This window comes from Budorcas taxicolor, chromosome 3 (genome assembly GCF_023091745.1).
Source record: "Budorcas taxicolor isolate Tak-1 chromosome 3, Takin1.1, whole genome shotgun sequence".
Lineage (NCBI taxonomy): Eukaryota > Metazoa > Chordata > Mammalia > Artiodactyla > Bovidae > Budorcas > Budorcas taxicolor.
The window spans coordinates 101,062,543-101,077,102 of record NC_068912.1 but is presented as its reverse complement, the minus strand read 5'-3'; the positions used below and the strand labels follow the sequence as shown (position 1 = coordinate 101,077,102).

Below are 14,560 nucleotides of genomic sequence, written 5' to 3'. Positions count from 1 at the left end.
CTGGAGTTTGCTCAAATTCATGTCCGTTGAGTTAGTGATGCTATCTAACCATCATATCCTCTGCTGCTCTCTTCTCCTTTTTCCTTCAATCTTTCCCAGCATCAGGGTCTTTTGCAATGAGTTGGCTCTTGGCATCAGTTAACCAAAGTATTGGAGCTTCAGTTTCAGCATCAGTCCTTCCAATAGTATTCAGGGTTGATTTTCTTTAGGACTGACTGGTTTGATCTCCTTGAAGTCCAAGGAACTGTCCAGAGTCTTCTCCAGCACCACAATTCAAAAGCATAAATTCTTTGCGTGCTCAGTTTTCTAACTTATGTTCATAAAATAGTAATTGAAGATATAGAAATAAACAAGACTGGTTAATTAGAAAACTTGGGGCAAGATTGTGATCCTACTTTTGTAGAGTAAGAGAATAAAGAAGAAAGGTAGAAAGAAAACCAGAATGGTGAAGTAAAACAAAAATCTAGGAAAAAGTATTTTAAAAGACTATAGAAAATTCTATATAGAGGTCATAAAGGATGAGGACTGAAAAAAGGATACTATATCTGGCAATCATGAGGTCACTGGTAACCTTTAAGAGATCAATTTTAACATAGTGAGTGAAAGCAGAAGTCAGATTGAGAAGGCTTCAGAGGTGGCACAAAGGTTAAAGGAAAGGTAACAAACATGGATTACCTCAACAATTTTGGTACAATAATAATAATGAATGAATATTTATACAATACCTAATAGGAGTTAGGCTCTGTTCTAAATACTTAACATGTTGATTTATCCTCAAAACAACTGTTGGTCCTAGAGGAGGACACGACAACCCACTCCAGTATTTTTGCTGAGGAAATCCCAAGGACAGAGGAGCCTAATGGGCTACAGTCCATGGGGTCACAAGGAGTCGGACAAGATTGAGCATGTACCACCACCACCATGGTTGGGGATACTGAGATGTAGTGAGGAGCCAGAATTCTGAAGCTACCTGCTGTATGGTCTCTGCATATATGTGATAATATATATGATAGAACATGCAAATATACATACCAGTAGACAGTACAATAATATTGAGAGTTTAATCTATAGAAAACTGAATCACTATGTTGTATACCTGAAACTAATATAAAATTATAAATTAACTATACTTTAATTAAAAATAAAAATAATAATGTAATACTGAATGAGAGAAAAGATCAGCAAAATTATTTTTTCACAAGAGGGAACCATGACATGGGGAAGGGTTTTATACCACTAACATCAGTGTATGTCGGTGATTCTTGACAGTCCTGTCAGTTTACCAGGTATTGATAGATTTAAGCAAAATAAAAACAGGATGACTTTTCCTGAATGTATTAATGTTACCAGCTTCCATTCAATAAGACCATAAATGAGTAGGGAAGAGATGTAATTATCTCCAAGTGCTTTTAAAGACATAATACATTTTCCCGCTGATTACAGAATGCAGGATAATGAATGGATGGATAGACCGAAATTTATTTTACTGATTAGCTCTATCATATATTTGTACCTTAAAAACGCAATAATTTTTTTAAAAAGATCCTATGAAGATATAATAAAGTTATTCTAAAGACAGAAATCTGTTAAATTTATACTGAGGGAAAAAAAAATCTGGCAATATTTCTGTCATCTTCCTGCCTGCTAATGTCACCTCTTTGAGTCAACTATGAACTAGAGTACTATAGGGCAGAGAAACGTTAATACAGAAAGAACTTCATGAAGGGTCAATCTAACCTGTAAGCAATAAATAATGTTCTCAATCTTTATTGTACTGTTAAACATAATTTTAATATTTTTATAATTGAAGTTATATTACAATAGAGTAATTTATCCAGCTAGCCCCATTTCTCTAGTTAATCACTTTCTACTCTTTACCTCCACAGTAACTACTCTATTACTAGAGAACATTGTGCTAAATGCTATTTTAATGTGTATCCTATACTAAACTATACACTCCTTAAATACAGAATTTATGTTCTATTCTGCACTGAGAATGTTAAATGTTAAGTTTTACAAATGAGTGAACAAACATGAATAAAATTATATGTTGGTGTTACATTTATAGTGTCTTTTGATGGCATGAATTTATACACTTTTGCATAGGACCTTTTCAAAACACAGACACACATTTTTTAAGTGAAAGAGAATAATTTTCCTTGAGATCCATTAATAAACCTAAAGATAGACAGAAGAAAACAGGCTGAAATAGAAAAGAAAGTTGACATAGTCCAAAGCATTTGTGTAATAAATATTAAATAATGTTTTGATTGTCTACAGTAAGTTTAAAAACACTGAAAACACTAATAAAGGTGATCATTTTTCTAGAACAGTGTCTTTCAACCCTGGCTGCACATAAGACATCTAGGAGCTCTTTAAAAATTCTGAGGATCAGTCCTCATTCTCAACAGACTTTTAATTAATTTAGGGTTAGTCCTTGGCACTTTCTTTAAAATCTCCCCAGCGATTTTAATGTGAAATCAACGATTGGAACTTACCATTCTTTCCTTTAAAACCAATTTCTGAGGCAAAATTTACATTCAATAAAATTTACTAATTTGGGGGAGTATAATTGTTTTACAATGTTGTGTTAGTTTCCGCTGTACAACAAAGTGAATCAGCTATATCAGGTTTCAGAGAATCTCAGTCTACAATCTCCCACCTGCATAAAGATGGCAACATAATGTAGTTCTTAGAAGCATAGGCTTTGGTATCCAACTTGGGTTTGTAGTCTAAGGTAGGAAAATACAAAGTATTTTGAAATGATTTCCACCCAAAGTAAGTAAATAGTTATTTACTGAGCTTTACACAAAACAAGTGACCAAATATCCAATGAAAATAATCAGAAACTAGTTGATAAGCTTCGTTGGTATTTTTAAATCTATATAATATTAAAAATCTAAAACATCCAGAAATTACATTTTGCCGGTATATCTTCTAGGCTCCTATTACATACAAATCAATAAAGAAAGATTTTCATATTATCTAAATATTTTTAAATTATATAACAGCTTGCTCATTCATTCAATAAGCATTTACTGAGTATCAATTTAAGGCATATCACATTACATAGCCTAAGAGGGAGAACAATTTCTCTCAATACTGAGAACCAAAAATTAATCAGTTGGCTATATGCTTATGAAAAGTATCAGAGAAATTTATCATATGATAATATAATGCTAAAGCTAATATTAAAATGAGTGTGATTTTTTTCAGTATACCAGCTCCATGACAGGTTAAAAGTGGCCAAGAAGCATGCTGCCTATATGAGGAAAGAAATAAGCCTATATATAAACCACAAGGTAGAAAATTTACATAATAGTAATCTGGAATGGACTGTAATATATTTCTAATATCACAATCCCAAACCATATTAACTTGGGGTTTGAAAAAAGTTGGGCTTCCCTGGTGGCTCAGATGGAAATGACCCACCTGCAATGCAGGAGACCCAGGTTTGATCCCTGGATGAGGAAGATTCCCTCAAGAAGGGAATGGCTACTCACTCCAGTATTCTTTTTTTTTTTAATTGAAGGCTAATTACTTTACAATATTGTAGTGGTTTTTGCCATACATTGACATGAATCAGCCATGGGTGTATATATGTCCCCTATCCTGAACATCCCTCCACCTCCCTCCCCATCCCATCCCTCAGGATCATCCCAGTGCACCAGCCCTGAGTGCCCTGTCTCATGCATCAAACCTGGACTGGCGATCTATTTCACATATGGTAATACACATGTTTCAATGCTATTCTCTCAAATCATCCCAACCTCGCCTTCTCCCACTGAGTCCAAAAGTCTCTTCTTTGTATCTGTGTCTCTTTTGCTGTCTCACATACAGGGTCATCATTACCATCTTTCTAAATTCCATATATATGTGTTAGTATACTGTATTGGTGTTTTTCTTTCTGACTTACTTCACTCTGTATAATAGGCTCCAATTTCATCCACCTCATTAGAACTGATTCAAATGCGTTCTTTTTAATAGTTGAATAATATTCCATTGTGTATATGTACCACAGCTTTCTTATCCATTCATCTGCCAATGGACATCTAGGTTGCTTCCATGTTCTAGCTATTGCAAACAGTGCTGTGATGAACATTGGGGTACACGTGTCTCTTTCAATTCTGGTTTCCTTGGTGTGTATGCCCAGCAGTGGGATTGCTGGGTCGTATGGCAGTTCTATTTCCAGTTTTTTAAGGAATCTCCACACTGTTCTCCATAGTCGCTGTACTAGTTCGCATTCCCACCAACAGTGTAAGAGGGTTCCCTTTTCTCCGCACCCTCTCCAGCATTCATTGTTTGTAGACTTTTTGATAGCAGCCATTCTAACCAGGGTGAGATGGTACCTCATTGTGGTTTTGATTTGCATTTCTCTGATAACGAATGATGTTGAGCATTTTTTCATGTGTTTCTCAGCCATCTGTATATCTTGTTTGGAGAAACGTCTGTTTAGTTCTTTGGCCCAGTTTTTTCATTGGGTCATTTATTTTTTCTGGTATTGAGCTGCATGAGCTGCTTGTATATTTTTGAGATTAATTGTCTGTCAGTTGCTTCATTTGCTATTATTTTCTCCCATTCTGAAAGCTGTCTTTTCATCTTGCTTATAGTTTCCTTTGCTGTGCAAACACTTTTAACTAGGTCCCATTTATTTTTGCTTTTATTCCATTGCTCTGGGGGGTGGATCATAGAGGATCCTGCTGTGATTTATGTCAGAGAGTGTGTTGCCTATGTCTTCCTCTAGGAGTTTTATTGTTTGTGGTCTTACATTTAGATCTTTAATCCATTTTGAGTTTATTTTTGTGTATGGTGTTAGAAAGTGTTCTAGTTTCATTCTTTTACAAGTGGTTGACCAGTTTTCCTAGCACCACTTGTTAAAGAGATTGTCTTTTCTCCATTGTATATTCTTGCCTCCTTGGTCAAAGATAAGGGGTCCATAGGTGCAAGGATTTATCTCTGGGCTTTCTATTTTGTTCCATTGATCTATATTTCTGTCTTTGTGCCAGTACCATACCATCTTGATGACTATAGCTTTATAGTGTAGTCTGAAGTCAGGCAGGTTTATTCCTCCAGTTCCATTCTTCTTTCTCAAGCTTGCTTTGGCTATTCACCACTCCAGTATTCTTGTCTGGAGTATTCCATGGACAGAGGAGTTTGGCAGGCTACAGTCCATGGGGTCGCAAAGAGTCGGCCACAACTGAGCAACTAACACTTTGGAAAAAGTTAAGACACGGTTCATATGCTTTCAGGGTTACCTATTTCCTTTTTTGTTTACATCTTATTTCTGTACAAATTAAAGATGCACTGAAAAATAAACCAATAAAAAGAAATGAGAGGTCCAGAGCAGGGGCATTCCAGGCTGGGAGCAGTCAAACCTGGTCATGCTCAAGCATAGCCCTTGTCCTGTCCCAGCCAGTCTGAGTTGGAAGATAAGTGTCAGCCACTCTGTCAATACCAAAGCCAAAGTGATGTCCCAGAAGGAGAGTCAGCTCCAGCCACTTCTGCCTAACTCCTCAAGAACTTCCAGTTTAAAGAAGCAGCGTTTCCAGTGGGAGTTCAGAGTGGGACATGGGTTGGCTCTGTGAGGAACTGGAAGTTGATGATCAGGCTCCCTACAGAACTATTTGGTGTTGGGGTCTCTCCAGCTGGAAAGAAGGATGGCACTTCTCCCAGGTCTTAATTTATTTTGCAAGTCAGTTACCAGGCTTTTTCATCTCTGACAATGTGCCTCTATCCAGTGGGTGATCACCAATCATTGCAGGAGACAAAAAGAATAGTCAAAGCAGAGCGAGAAAGCTAATTGACCACCCTAAGTAACTGTGACATTGCAGCTGACTTCTAGACCCAAAAGAGGACTGACCATTTTTCTCTTCACCGCCTATGGTCTATACCCCAGCTCTAATGCATATGCATGTTTTATCCCTAATATAGGAAGTTGTTGCTAACAGTAAGCTAAATGAGCAGTCCCTCCTCCTGTACTAATTCTGGGATCCCCACTTCTTCCTTCCTGCCCCTTTCTTCTTAGAGGACAGTCTAAAAGGCCACATAAAATTGCCAGGGTCTTGGTACCTCCAAATGCCCCAACATCGAATCACACAAAGTAAACTCAGAAACTACATTCATTACCACAGAATTAGCAGGAAAAAGAAGGTACAGTGAGGGGATAGGGGCATCAGTAGGACATGACAGAGTGGTAGAATTCTTAATCTCAGAAAGAAAGTGCTTCCTTAAACCTCTCACTCCCAGCAAAGAGACTGAGGTCAGCTTACAAGACTTACAAGATATCTAACTGTCCTTATTTCTCTGCTCTCCTAGGGTTCTTTCTGCAAGCTGACCTAGGTCTCTGTTCTGTTTACTCACTTGCTCTAGGTCAGTAGCTGCAGAACTTCCTTATGCGTGTAACAGGGAAAGGCCATACAAGGTGCCCTCCAGCTCAGGCTCTCATCTCCCACCAGGATGAGCTTGAACAGCATCTCCAGCTTGCCCTCCTCTTTCTCCACGATAACCTCATGCACTGCAATCTCTATCCCCTTAAACTATCAATGAGGTCTCATACTTTCATGCACAGTGTATTGTGCAGAACTGGCAGAACACTCCAGCCACTGGTGATCTGACTGAAGGAGATGCTGAAAAGGCTCTGGACAACTGAGGGTTACCTATTTCTATAAATGAGTTATAAATGGTATTCATGAAAAAATATCTGACAGCAATCTGTTCATCCACGCATGTATGCCCTGAGTGCTGTATTGCACAGTCATCATTTTTTATAAAGAATGACGACAGGTTTAACCTTTAAATGACCACTTATTTATCAAAAAAGTTCCACATGTATTAAAAATATTAAATAATCAATCATGCAAACTGAATCAGTTAAACTGAAATAATGCTTATCTAATAAAATAGATGTGGTGATATCTAATTTAAGCCATATTCAACATAAAAAAGTTTAAAATTCACATGAAACTATGTTATGCAATAAGAAACAAGCATGAGAAGCTGTCATGAGTTGAATTGTGTTCTCCCAAGATTGACAGGCTTCCCCAACGGCTCAGAAGGTAAAGAATTTGTTTGCAGTGCAGGAGAAGCAGGAGATGCAGGTTCGATCCCTGGGTTGGGAAGATACTCTGCAGGGGGAAATGGCAACCCACTCTAGTATTCTTGCCTGCAAAATTCCATGGACAGAGGAGCCTGGCGAGCTATAGTCCATAGGGTTGCGAAAGAGTCGGACACAACTGAGCAACTGAGCAACACTGATATGTTGAAGTCCTAACCTCCAGGACCTCAGAATGTGACCTTATTTGGAAATAGGGTCATTGCACATGTAATTAGTTAAACTGAGGTCATACTGGAGCAGGGTAGGCCCCTAATCCAATATGACTGCTGTCCTTCTAAAATGGTCATGTGAAAATACAGACACATAGGAAGAATGCCCTGTGACAAAGAAGAGACTGGAGTTATGAAGTTGTATGTCAAGGAATGCCAAAGACTCCTGGCAAACCACCAGAAGCTAGGAAGAAGCAGGAAGGATTTCCCTACTGGTTTCAGAGGGAGCATGACCCTGCTGATACCTTGATTTCAGACTTCTTGCCTCCAGAACTATGAGACAGTGAATTTCTATTGTTTTAATCCACCCAATTTGTGAAAGTTTGTTACAGTAGCCATAGGAAATCAAAACAGCATTTTCAGTATCTCTTATACGTTAAGTTACTAATATTAATGTCTTTATTTTTAAAATTATTTTCTAAAATAACAGTAATTTTGACTTCTGGGAGAATAGTTCTATATATTTTAACATGTATACAGATAGGTAGATAGATACATGTGTATATTCATATAACCATCAACTCTAAGATACTGTTAATGTCTTGATTTTTAACAGCTGTCATTGAAACAAGTTCAATGAAACTGTTTCACATAGGCTTAAGTAAATTTCTAGTCCTTTCACTTCAAAATTTAGACTTTGTATTCACACTTCAGTAATATTTTTAATTCCTAAAATAAAAATAACCTTTAAAAGTCTACTACCTTTAGTTTATTCATTATCTTTAAAGCTCTATCATTGAGAAAGTTGCCTTCAATAAGAATTCATCTAAAGTTTTGGAAAAAAAACTGATAAATCACTATTCTTCACAAGAAGCAGACAGTCAACATAAAAGATACACACTGTTGCAACACTCATACCACTTACTGCTATCAGCTTATTATATCCACAAGAATGGAGTTTTCCCTTTATCTTCTAGCACCACACTCATAAAAATTCACATCTCTCTCTCTTAACTAAGTCTGTTTTAAATTTCTAAACATTCACTATTCAACAGACTTTTTTATTGCAGTGTAATTTACAATGTTATGTTAGTTTCAAGTGTAAAGCAAAGTGATTCAGTTATATACACACACATATATATTCTTTTTCAAATTCTTTTCCATTATAGGTTATTACAAGATATTGAGTATAGTTCCCCTGTGCTATACAGAAGATCCTCATTGTCTGCCTATTTTATATGTAGTAGTCTATTCATGTTAACCCAAAATTTCTCATTTATCTCACCTCCAACTCCCACTATCCCCTTTGGTAACCATGTTTGTTTTCTATGTCTGTGACTCTATTTCCATTTTGTAAATAAATTCATTTGTATCACTTTTCAGATTCCACATATAAGTTATATGATATCTGTCTTTGACTAACTTCATTTAGTGTGATAATGTCTAGGTCCATTCATGTTGCTGCAAATGATATTATTTCATACTTTTCATGGCTGAGTAATATTCCATTGTATATATGTACCACATCTTCTTAACCTATTCATCTTTCACTAGGCATTTAGGTTGCTTCCATGTTTTGGCTATGAACATTGATGCCCATTGATGCCCAGGAGTAAGATTGCTGGATCATATGGTAGAACTATGTTTAGTTTTTTAAGGAACGTCCATACTCTTCTCCACAGAGGCTGAACCAATTTACATTTCCGCCAACAGAGTAAGAGGGTCCATTTCTCTTCACAGCCTCTATAGCACTTATTTTTTATAGATTTTTTGATGATGGCCATTCTGACTGGTGTAAGGTGATATTTCATCGTAGTAAAGCTGGGAGGGATTGGGGGCAGGAGGAGAAGGGGATGACAGAGGATGAGATGGCTGGATGGCATCACCGACTTGATGGACGTGAGTTTGAGTGAACTCCAGGAGTTGGTGAGGGACAGGGAGGCCTGGCGTGCTGCAATTCATGGGGTTGCCAAGAGTCGGACATGACTGAGCGACTGAACTGAACTGAACTGAGCATCTTTTCATGTGCCTGTTAGCCATCTTCATGTCTTCTTTGGAAAAATGTTTATTTAGGTCTTCTGCCTATATTTTTTATTAGACTGTTTGTTTTTTTCATATTAAACTACAGGAGCTACTTGTATATTTTGGAAATTAACAAACACTTGAATATTAAGATATGTGTGTGAGGTGCTGTGGTGGAAGAGGAAGGAGAAAATTCATTGCTTAAGAAAGAAAAAAAGCAATGTGATTTTAAAACCTGGTAAGTTTCTACTCTAAAAAATGTTACCACTTATCCCTTAAAGGCATGCAGCTGCTTTCCCTGCTGGAATATCTCACATATAAATTAAGTCATTTTTCCCCACATAGAAATTTTATTATGATTTTATATCTATTCTAACTTACAATGCTATACAGCTTTTTAGGTTAGGGTATCTTTTGTTCCTCTAAATAATATAGATTAAAAATAAATTACCTATAGAAATCAACACCAGCAATACTTATTACTGCTGCACTTTACAAAAGCTGTACTATAGAAAAATTACACAGATGTTTATTGATAATATATACATGCTCATAATTATAAACTTAACTACTTAATTTGTAAGCTATGAATAACTTCCTGAAATGGATCTTTTTATTATTATTGACTTTGTAATTACATTTCTTTCACATAAAGTAGTACTTAGCATTGTGGCTGTAGTCTTGAAGATTATCCACACACAAATTATGCATTTATTAGAAAATGTGTAGGCTAAAACTATGGGGCTCGACTGTCAGAATATATGATATTTTCTGGATAAACACTTGTATAATTAAGATATACCAACACTGAAGGCCCCTGTAAGACTTTATCCAATTTTTGAAAATCTAAATATTCAAATAAATATAATATTTCTGCATACAAGAAAAAAACTATCAATGCTTCTTTTCTATCAATCAAGTCAGTTTTCCCTGAGAAGACACAATCCTCCTTTAAGTTCTACCAGACACAGAGACATTAATTTAAAATATGATGATGGGTCAACATCTTAAAATTATTAGTAAATTATAGTTGTACCATTCTTATTATACCATCTGCAGATTCCTGAGTAAGTATTTTCCCAAGGTTTATACGACAACTATTTCCATGGGCTCCTTAGACAGGTTAAAATGCAGATGCTTAAAACATCTTAACTCTATTACCTTCATAATACCAAGAGAACAGAAAGATCTATTCACAGAGCTTCAAACTTACAGATGTCCATGAAAAGACTAATTTATAATTTTCCCCTTTTAAAAGGAGCAATACCTCTGATTCAGTACTGCCTTGTAAAAGAAATGTATCCTTTGAGCATAACAAGCTACAGTCCTCCCATTTCTTTATACCAAGCTGGGAAACTTTGAGTTCTAATTCAAAATCAGATGTTTTCTACAGAGCATTTGTGTTTTAACCAGCCCATGATGTCCCATTACCAGATTCCATGTGGAAAGTAATCAAAAGTTACTGAATATAAATACTCTTTGTACAAAGTCTTTGTTGTCTAATTTGTTTCAATTTTTTTCTTTTATGTTGTGCTTTTTATTTTTAAATTTACTTATTTATTTTAATAAAATATTTAAAATACATGTTTACCTTGTTTAAATCCCTTTATGAATCTTTTCTTTAAAAGAATGTTTAAAAGAAATACCCTAATTTCCCTTACTTCCTAAAGCATCAGCCTTCAGTAACTTTCCAATTCTGAGGTTTTAACTATGGCTTGGATATAGTAAGGAAATAAATAAGAATTTTTAATAGTAGCACTGGGTAATTATATTGAGGGTTTTTTTTAAGTAATTGTATTTCTTTATTATTTTTGGCTGTGCTGGATATTCGTTGCTGCTCGGGCTCTTCTCCGGCTGTGGTGAGCAAGGGCTACTCTCTAGTTGCAGAGCATGAACTTCCCATTGCAATGGCTTCTCTTGTTGCAGAGCACGAGTTCTAGGACACATGGGCTCGGTAGTTGCAGCTCCCAGGCTCTAGAGCACAGGCTCAGCAGTTATGGAACATGCACTTAGTTGCTCCAAGGCATGTGGGATCTTCCAGGATCGGGGACTGAACACATGTCTCCTGCACTGGCAGGCAGATTCTTTACCACTGAGCCACCAGGGAAGCCCCTATATTGAATTTGAAGTGAAATTATAAAGTGAAGAACATGATTACTGTCTTGCTATATACAAATCATTTTTTTGCTTATCTCTTGGTAATACTTTTATAAAACCTATCATCTAGATCGTCACATACTCACATTTTAGGTTTAAGAGATGAGGAATGGTTCTCTAATTTTACATACTAAACGATGGTTTGAGACTTCCCTGGTGGTCCAGTGGTTAAAACTCTGTGCTCCCAACACAGGGCACCCATGTCTGATCATCTGGTGGGGGAAGATGATGCATGATGCAGCCAAAAAAATTAACAGGGGTTCATGCCAAGATACAGAACTCAGAATGATAAAGAATGGAATATTCTTCTCTTTCACCTTCACCAGCATAGATTAAAATCAGAAAAATAAAGATTATACAATTCATGTTTCTCAAATAGCATTACTTAAAAATGATTAATTCATTATCCTATCTTCATCTATGAAATCCAAAGTAAGAATCAAAATATGCTTAAGTATATTTTCTCCAGTCCCTAAAACTATCATACAAGAGCTCATCATCCTAAGAAGCATGCCAACTCTCATACTGTAGAAGAAAAAGATCTGATTTAAACATGACCTGGATCACTCACAACATCTGATTTCATTTACAACTTGACATAATAGTCATTTTCAAAATATATACTTCTTTAAAACTCTTCTTTCTCAATTGCCCCTTCGAAGTTTGAAAATTATTTCAAATACAGTATCTCTTACTATAAAATGACTACTTAAATTGAAACTTTTCAATTCAAAATATTTAAACAAGGAACTTAAAAATTAATTGATATAAACTCATAAAAAGAATATGATCTACAGATGAATAATGAAATGCCTATATTCATTTTCATGTTTTCAGAATTAAAGCTGCACACCTTAATTACCTGTTATTCAATTCATTATTACAAATATGTACAGAAACACACAAAGGAATAGCCTCAAATAAACAAAACTTTCTCAATCTACTGTTTCTGTATTCTGACACAGGATAAATTTAGATAAATTTACATTTCATATTTGCAAAACAAACTGTGGTATATGTTGCTTTAAAAAGAAACAGGGTTCAGTGAGTCTCAATAATTAAAAGTAGGTTGCTTTATATGAAACACCACAATGTGCTACTCTTCAAATGAAAAAAAAAAAAATCAAATATGTCAGTTTTACCTGGGGAGAAGGGAGCTAGACGTTTGGGGTTCCTGTTTATGTGTGTTCCTGTGTCTGTTTAATTCTAAAAACAGCCTCTCTCCAACTCCTTTCAAAAATCAATATTTTTTCAGTAAATATGAGCATATATTGTACAATAAAATGCATAAAGATAATGTGTACTTCCAAAGTGCTATAATAGTCCAAATAGAAAAAAAAAAATCAGTATTTAAATTTCCCCACATAGCAAGTCAATGTTAAACAATGTCATTTTTCCCCTTTCTCCCTATCCATTCCACAAATCAGGACTACTGAATTTGTATATTTAATAAGACGAACAAACTGACTAAAAGCTCTGGAGCAATAAAAGAAAAAGAAATCCTTTTCATTCCCCCACAAACAAAAAGATAAAACAAAAGCAAATATGAAGACTTGTTAAATGAGAAGCATTTGAAAAACCCAACGTGACCAGCTTTTGATTTACCCCAGTCTGACAAGGAAGACAGACCCCACCCCCACTCCAGATTGTGCCTTTTTTTTTTCCTTGGGTGGGGGTGTGGAGAAGAAGCTGTCACATTTCCATCTTCGGGTATTGTTAAGTCCACAGCCTAGATTCCCAAGTATCACTGGTCCAGGGGAAAAAAACATTAAAGCAGATAATTAAAACTGTCTGAAATGCACAGTATTTTGCTGAGGTTTTTTCCCCCCATTTTTAAAGTTAATTATACCTAGCTTCAATCTGCAAAGACTAGATTGCCTTTGACAGCCTGTCCCTCAAACGTTCCCTGTAAGACCGCTTGCTCCAGATTCACTAACAGTTCGCTCCTCTCTCAACTTAAATTAGAAAAACGCATTCAGAAATGATTACATCCAGAAAGCCATACTTCCCCATCCTTTTTGCTTTGGCGTGGGGTGTAGAACGAAGAATAAAAAAGAGATCTATTCGCTCTTCAAACAAAAAGAAATGGGGGTAGTGGAGGAAAGAGCAGCAGTGGACCTGACGAAATGTTGAGAAAAGTTTTTTATGTGACTAGTTTGTCCTTTGGCAGAGGATCGGGAGTTGGGCAAAAAGCCGGGGTCCTGGCTCAGGGCTTGTGCAAAGAGAAGGCACCTGCGGAAGAGGAGGCCGGGGACCCGAGAGAAGCCGAGCGAGCACCTACCGACTTGCAGCACATTCTCCACGGAGCCGCTGTCCAGCAGACGGATGCCCCGGCGGAAGGGGAGCCCCTCGCCGCTACCGCCGCCGGCCACTCCAGCCCCAGAGCCCAGTCCGGGGGACGCCCCCGCCACGGCGGCCCCGGGGGCGGAGCCGGCCGGAGCTGCGGCTCCGGGGGGTGGCGGCGGCCCCTCCTCGGCCGGCGAAGCCCCCGCGGCGCCGCTAGCCGCGCCGGCGCCAGGGCCGCCGCGGTACTGGAAGCTGGAGTACATGCAGATCTCCCGCTCATTCCGCGGGAAGGACCAGTAGACGATGCGGCGCTGCACGGGCTCCGGGATCCGCTCAAAGCGCTCCTCCACCCGCTCGTACGCCCACTTTTCTGCCACCGTCTTGGCGGCGCAGTCCAGCAAGGACTCGGGCTGCAGGTGGGGGCGGGCCCCCGGGGGTAGGCAGCTGCCGCCGACGCCCCCCACCCCGCCGCCGGCCGCCCCGGGCGAACCGCGAGGGTGGTGAGCCTGTGGACTGGGCCACGAGCACAGGCGCTTGGCCGGAGAGACCGGCGACGGCGAGAGCAGTTCCTCTCGCTCACCTCCTTCCGCCATTGCTGGGGACTGACTGACTGACTGAGGCGGCGGCGGCGGCACCGGCTGCGGCGGAGACCCCGGCCACGGCCACGCGCCCCGCGCAAGCGCCCAGCTGCGGCACCGGGGGGCGGGGCGAGCAAACCCGCGAGCCGGCCGGCCCGAGTGGGGAGCCTGGGCCGGTCCGGTGCGCGCGCCGCGAGGGCCGACAGGGGCGGCCTGAGGACGAGCGGGAGGCGGCGCGCGCTGTCCGGGCCACG

At 38.5% G+C, this 14,560-nt stretch overlaps 1 protein-coding gene across 1 annotated transcript in view; it reads right to left on the bottom strand.

Moving 5' to 3' along the window:
- Positions 1 to 14,321, bottom strand: part of ZSWIM5 (zinc finger SWIM-type containing 5) — a 169,261-nt gene extending 154,940 nt beyond the window's left edge. The window contains exon 1 of the mRNA XM_052636819.1: positions 13,724 to 14,321. Within this exon, the coding sequence (XP_052492779.1) occupies positions 13,724 to 14,321 (598 nt within the window). The remainder of the gene's footprint in view (positions 1 to 13,723) is intronic.
- Between the last annotated feature and the right edge of the window lie 239 nt (positions 14,322 to 14,560).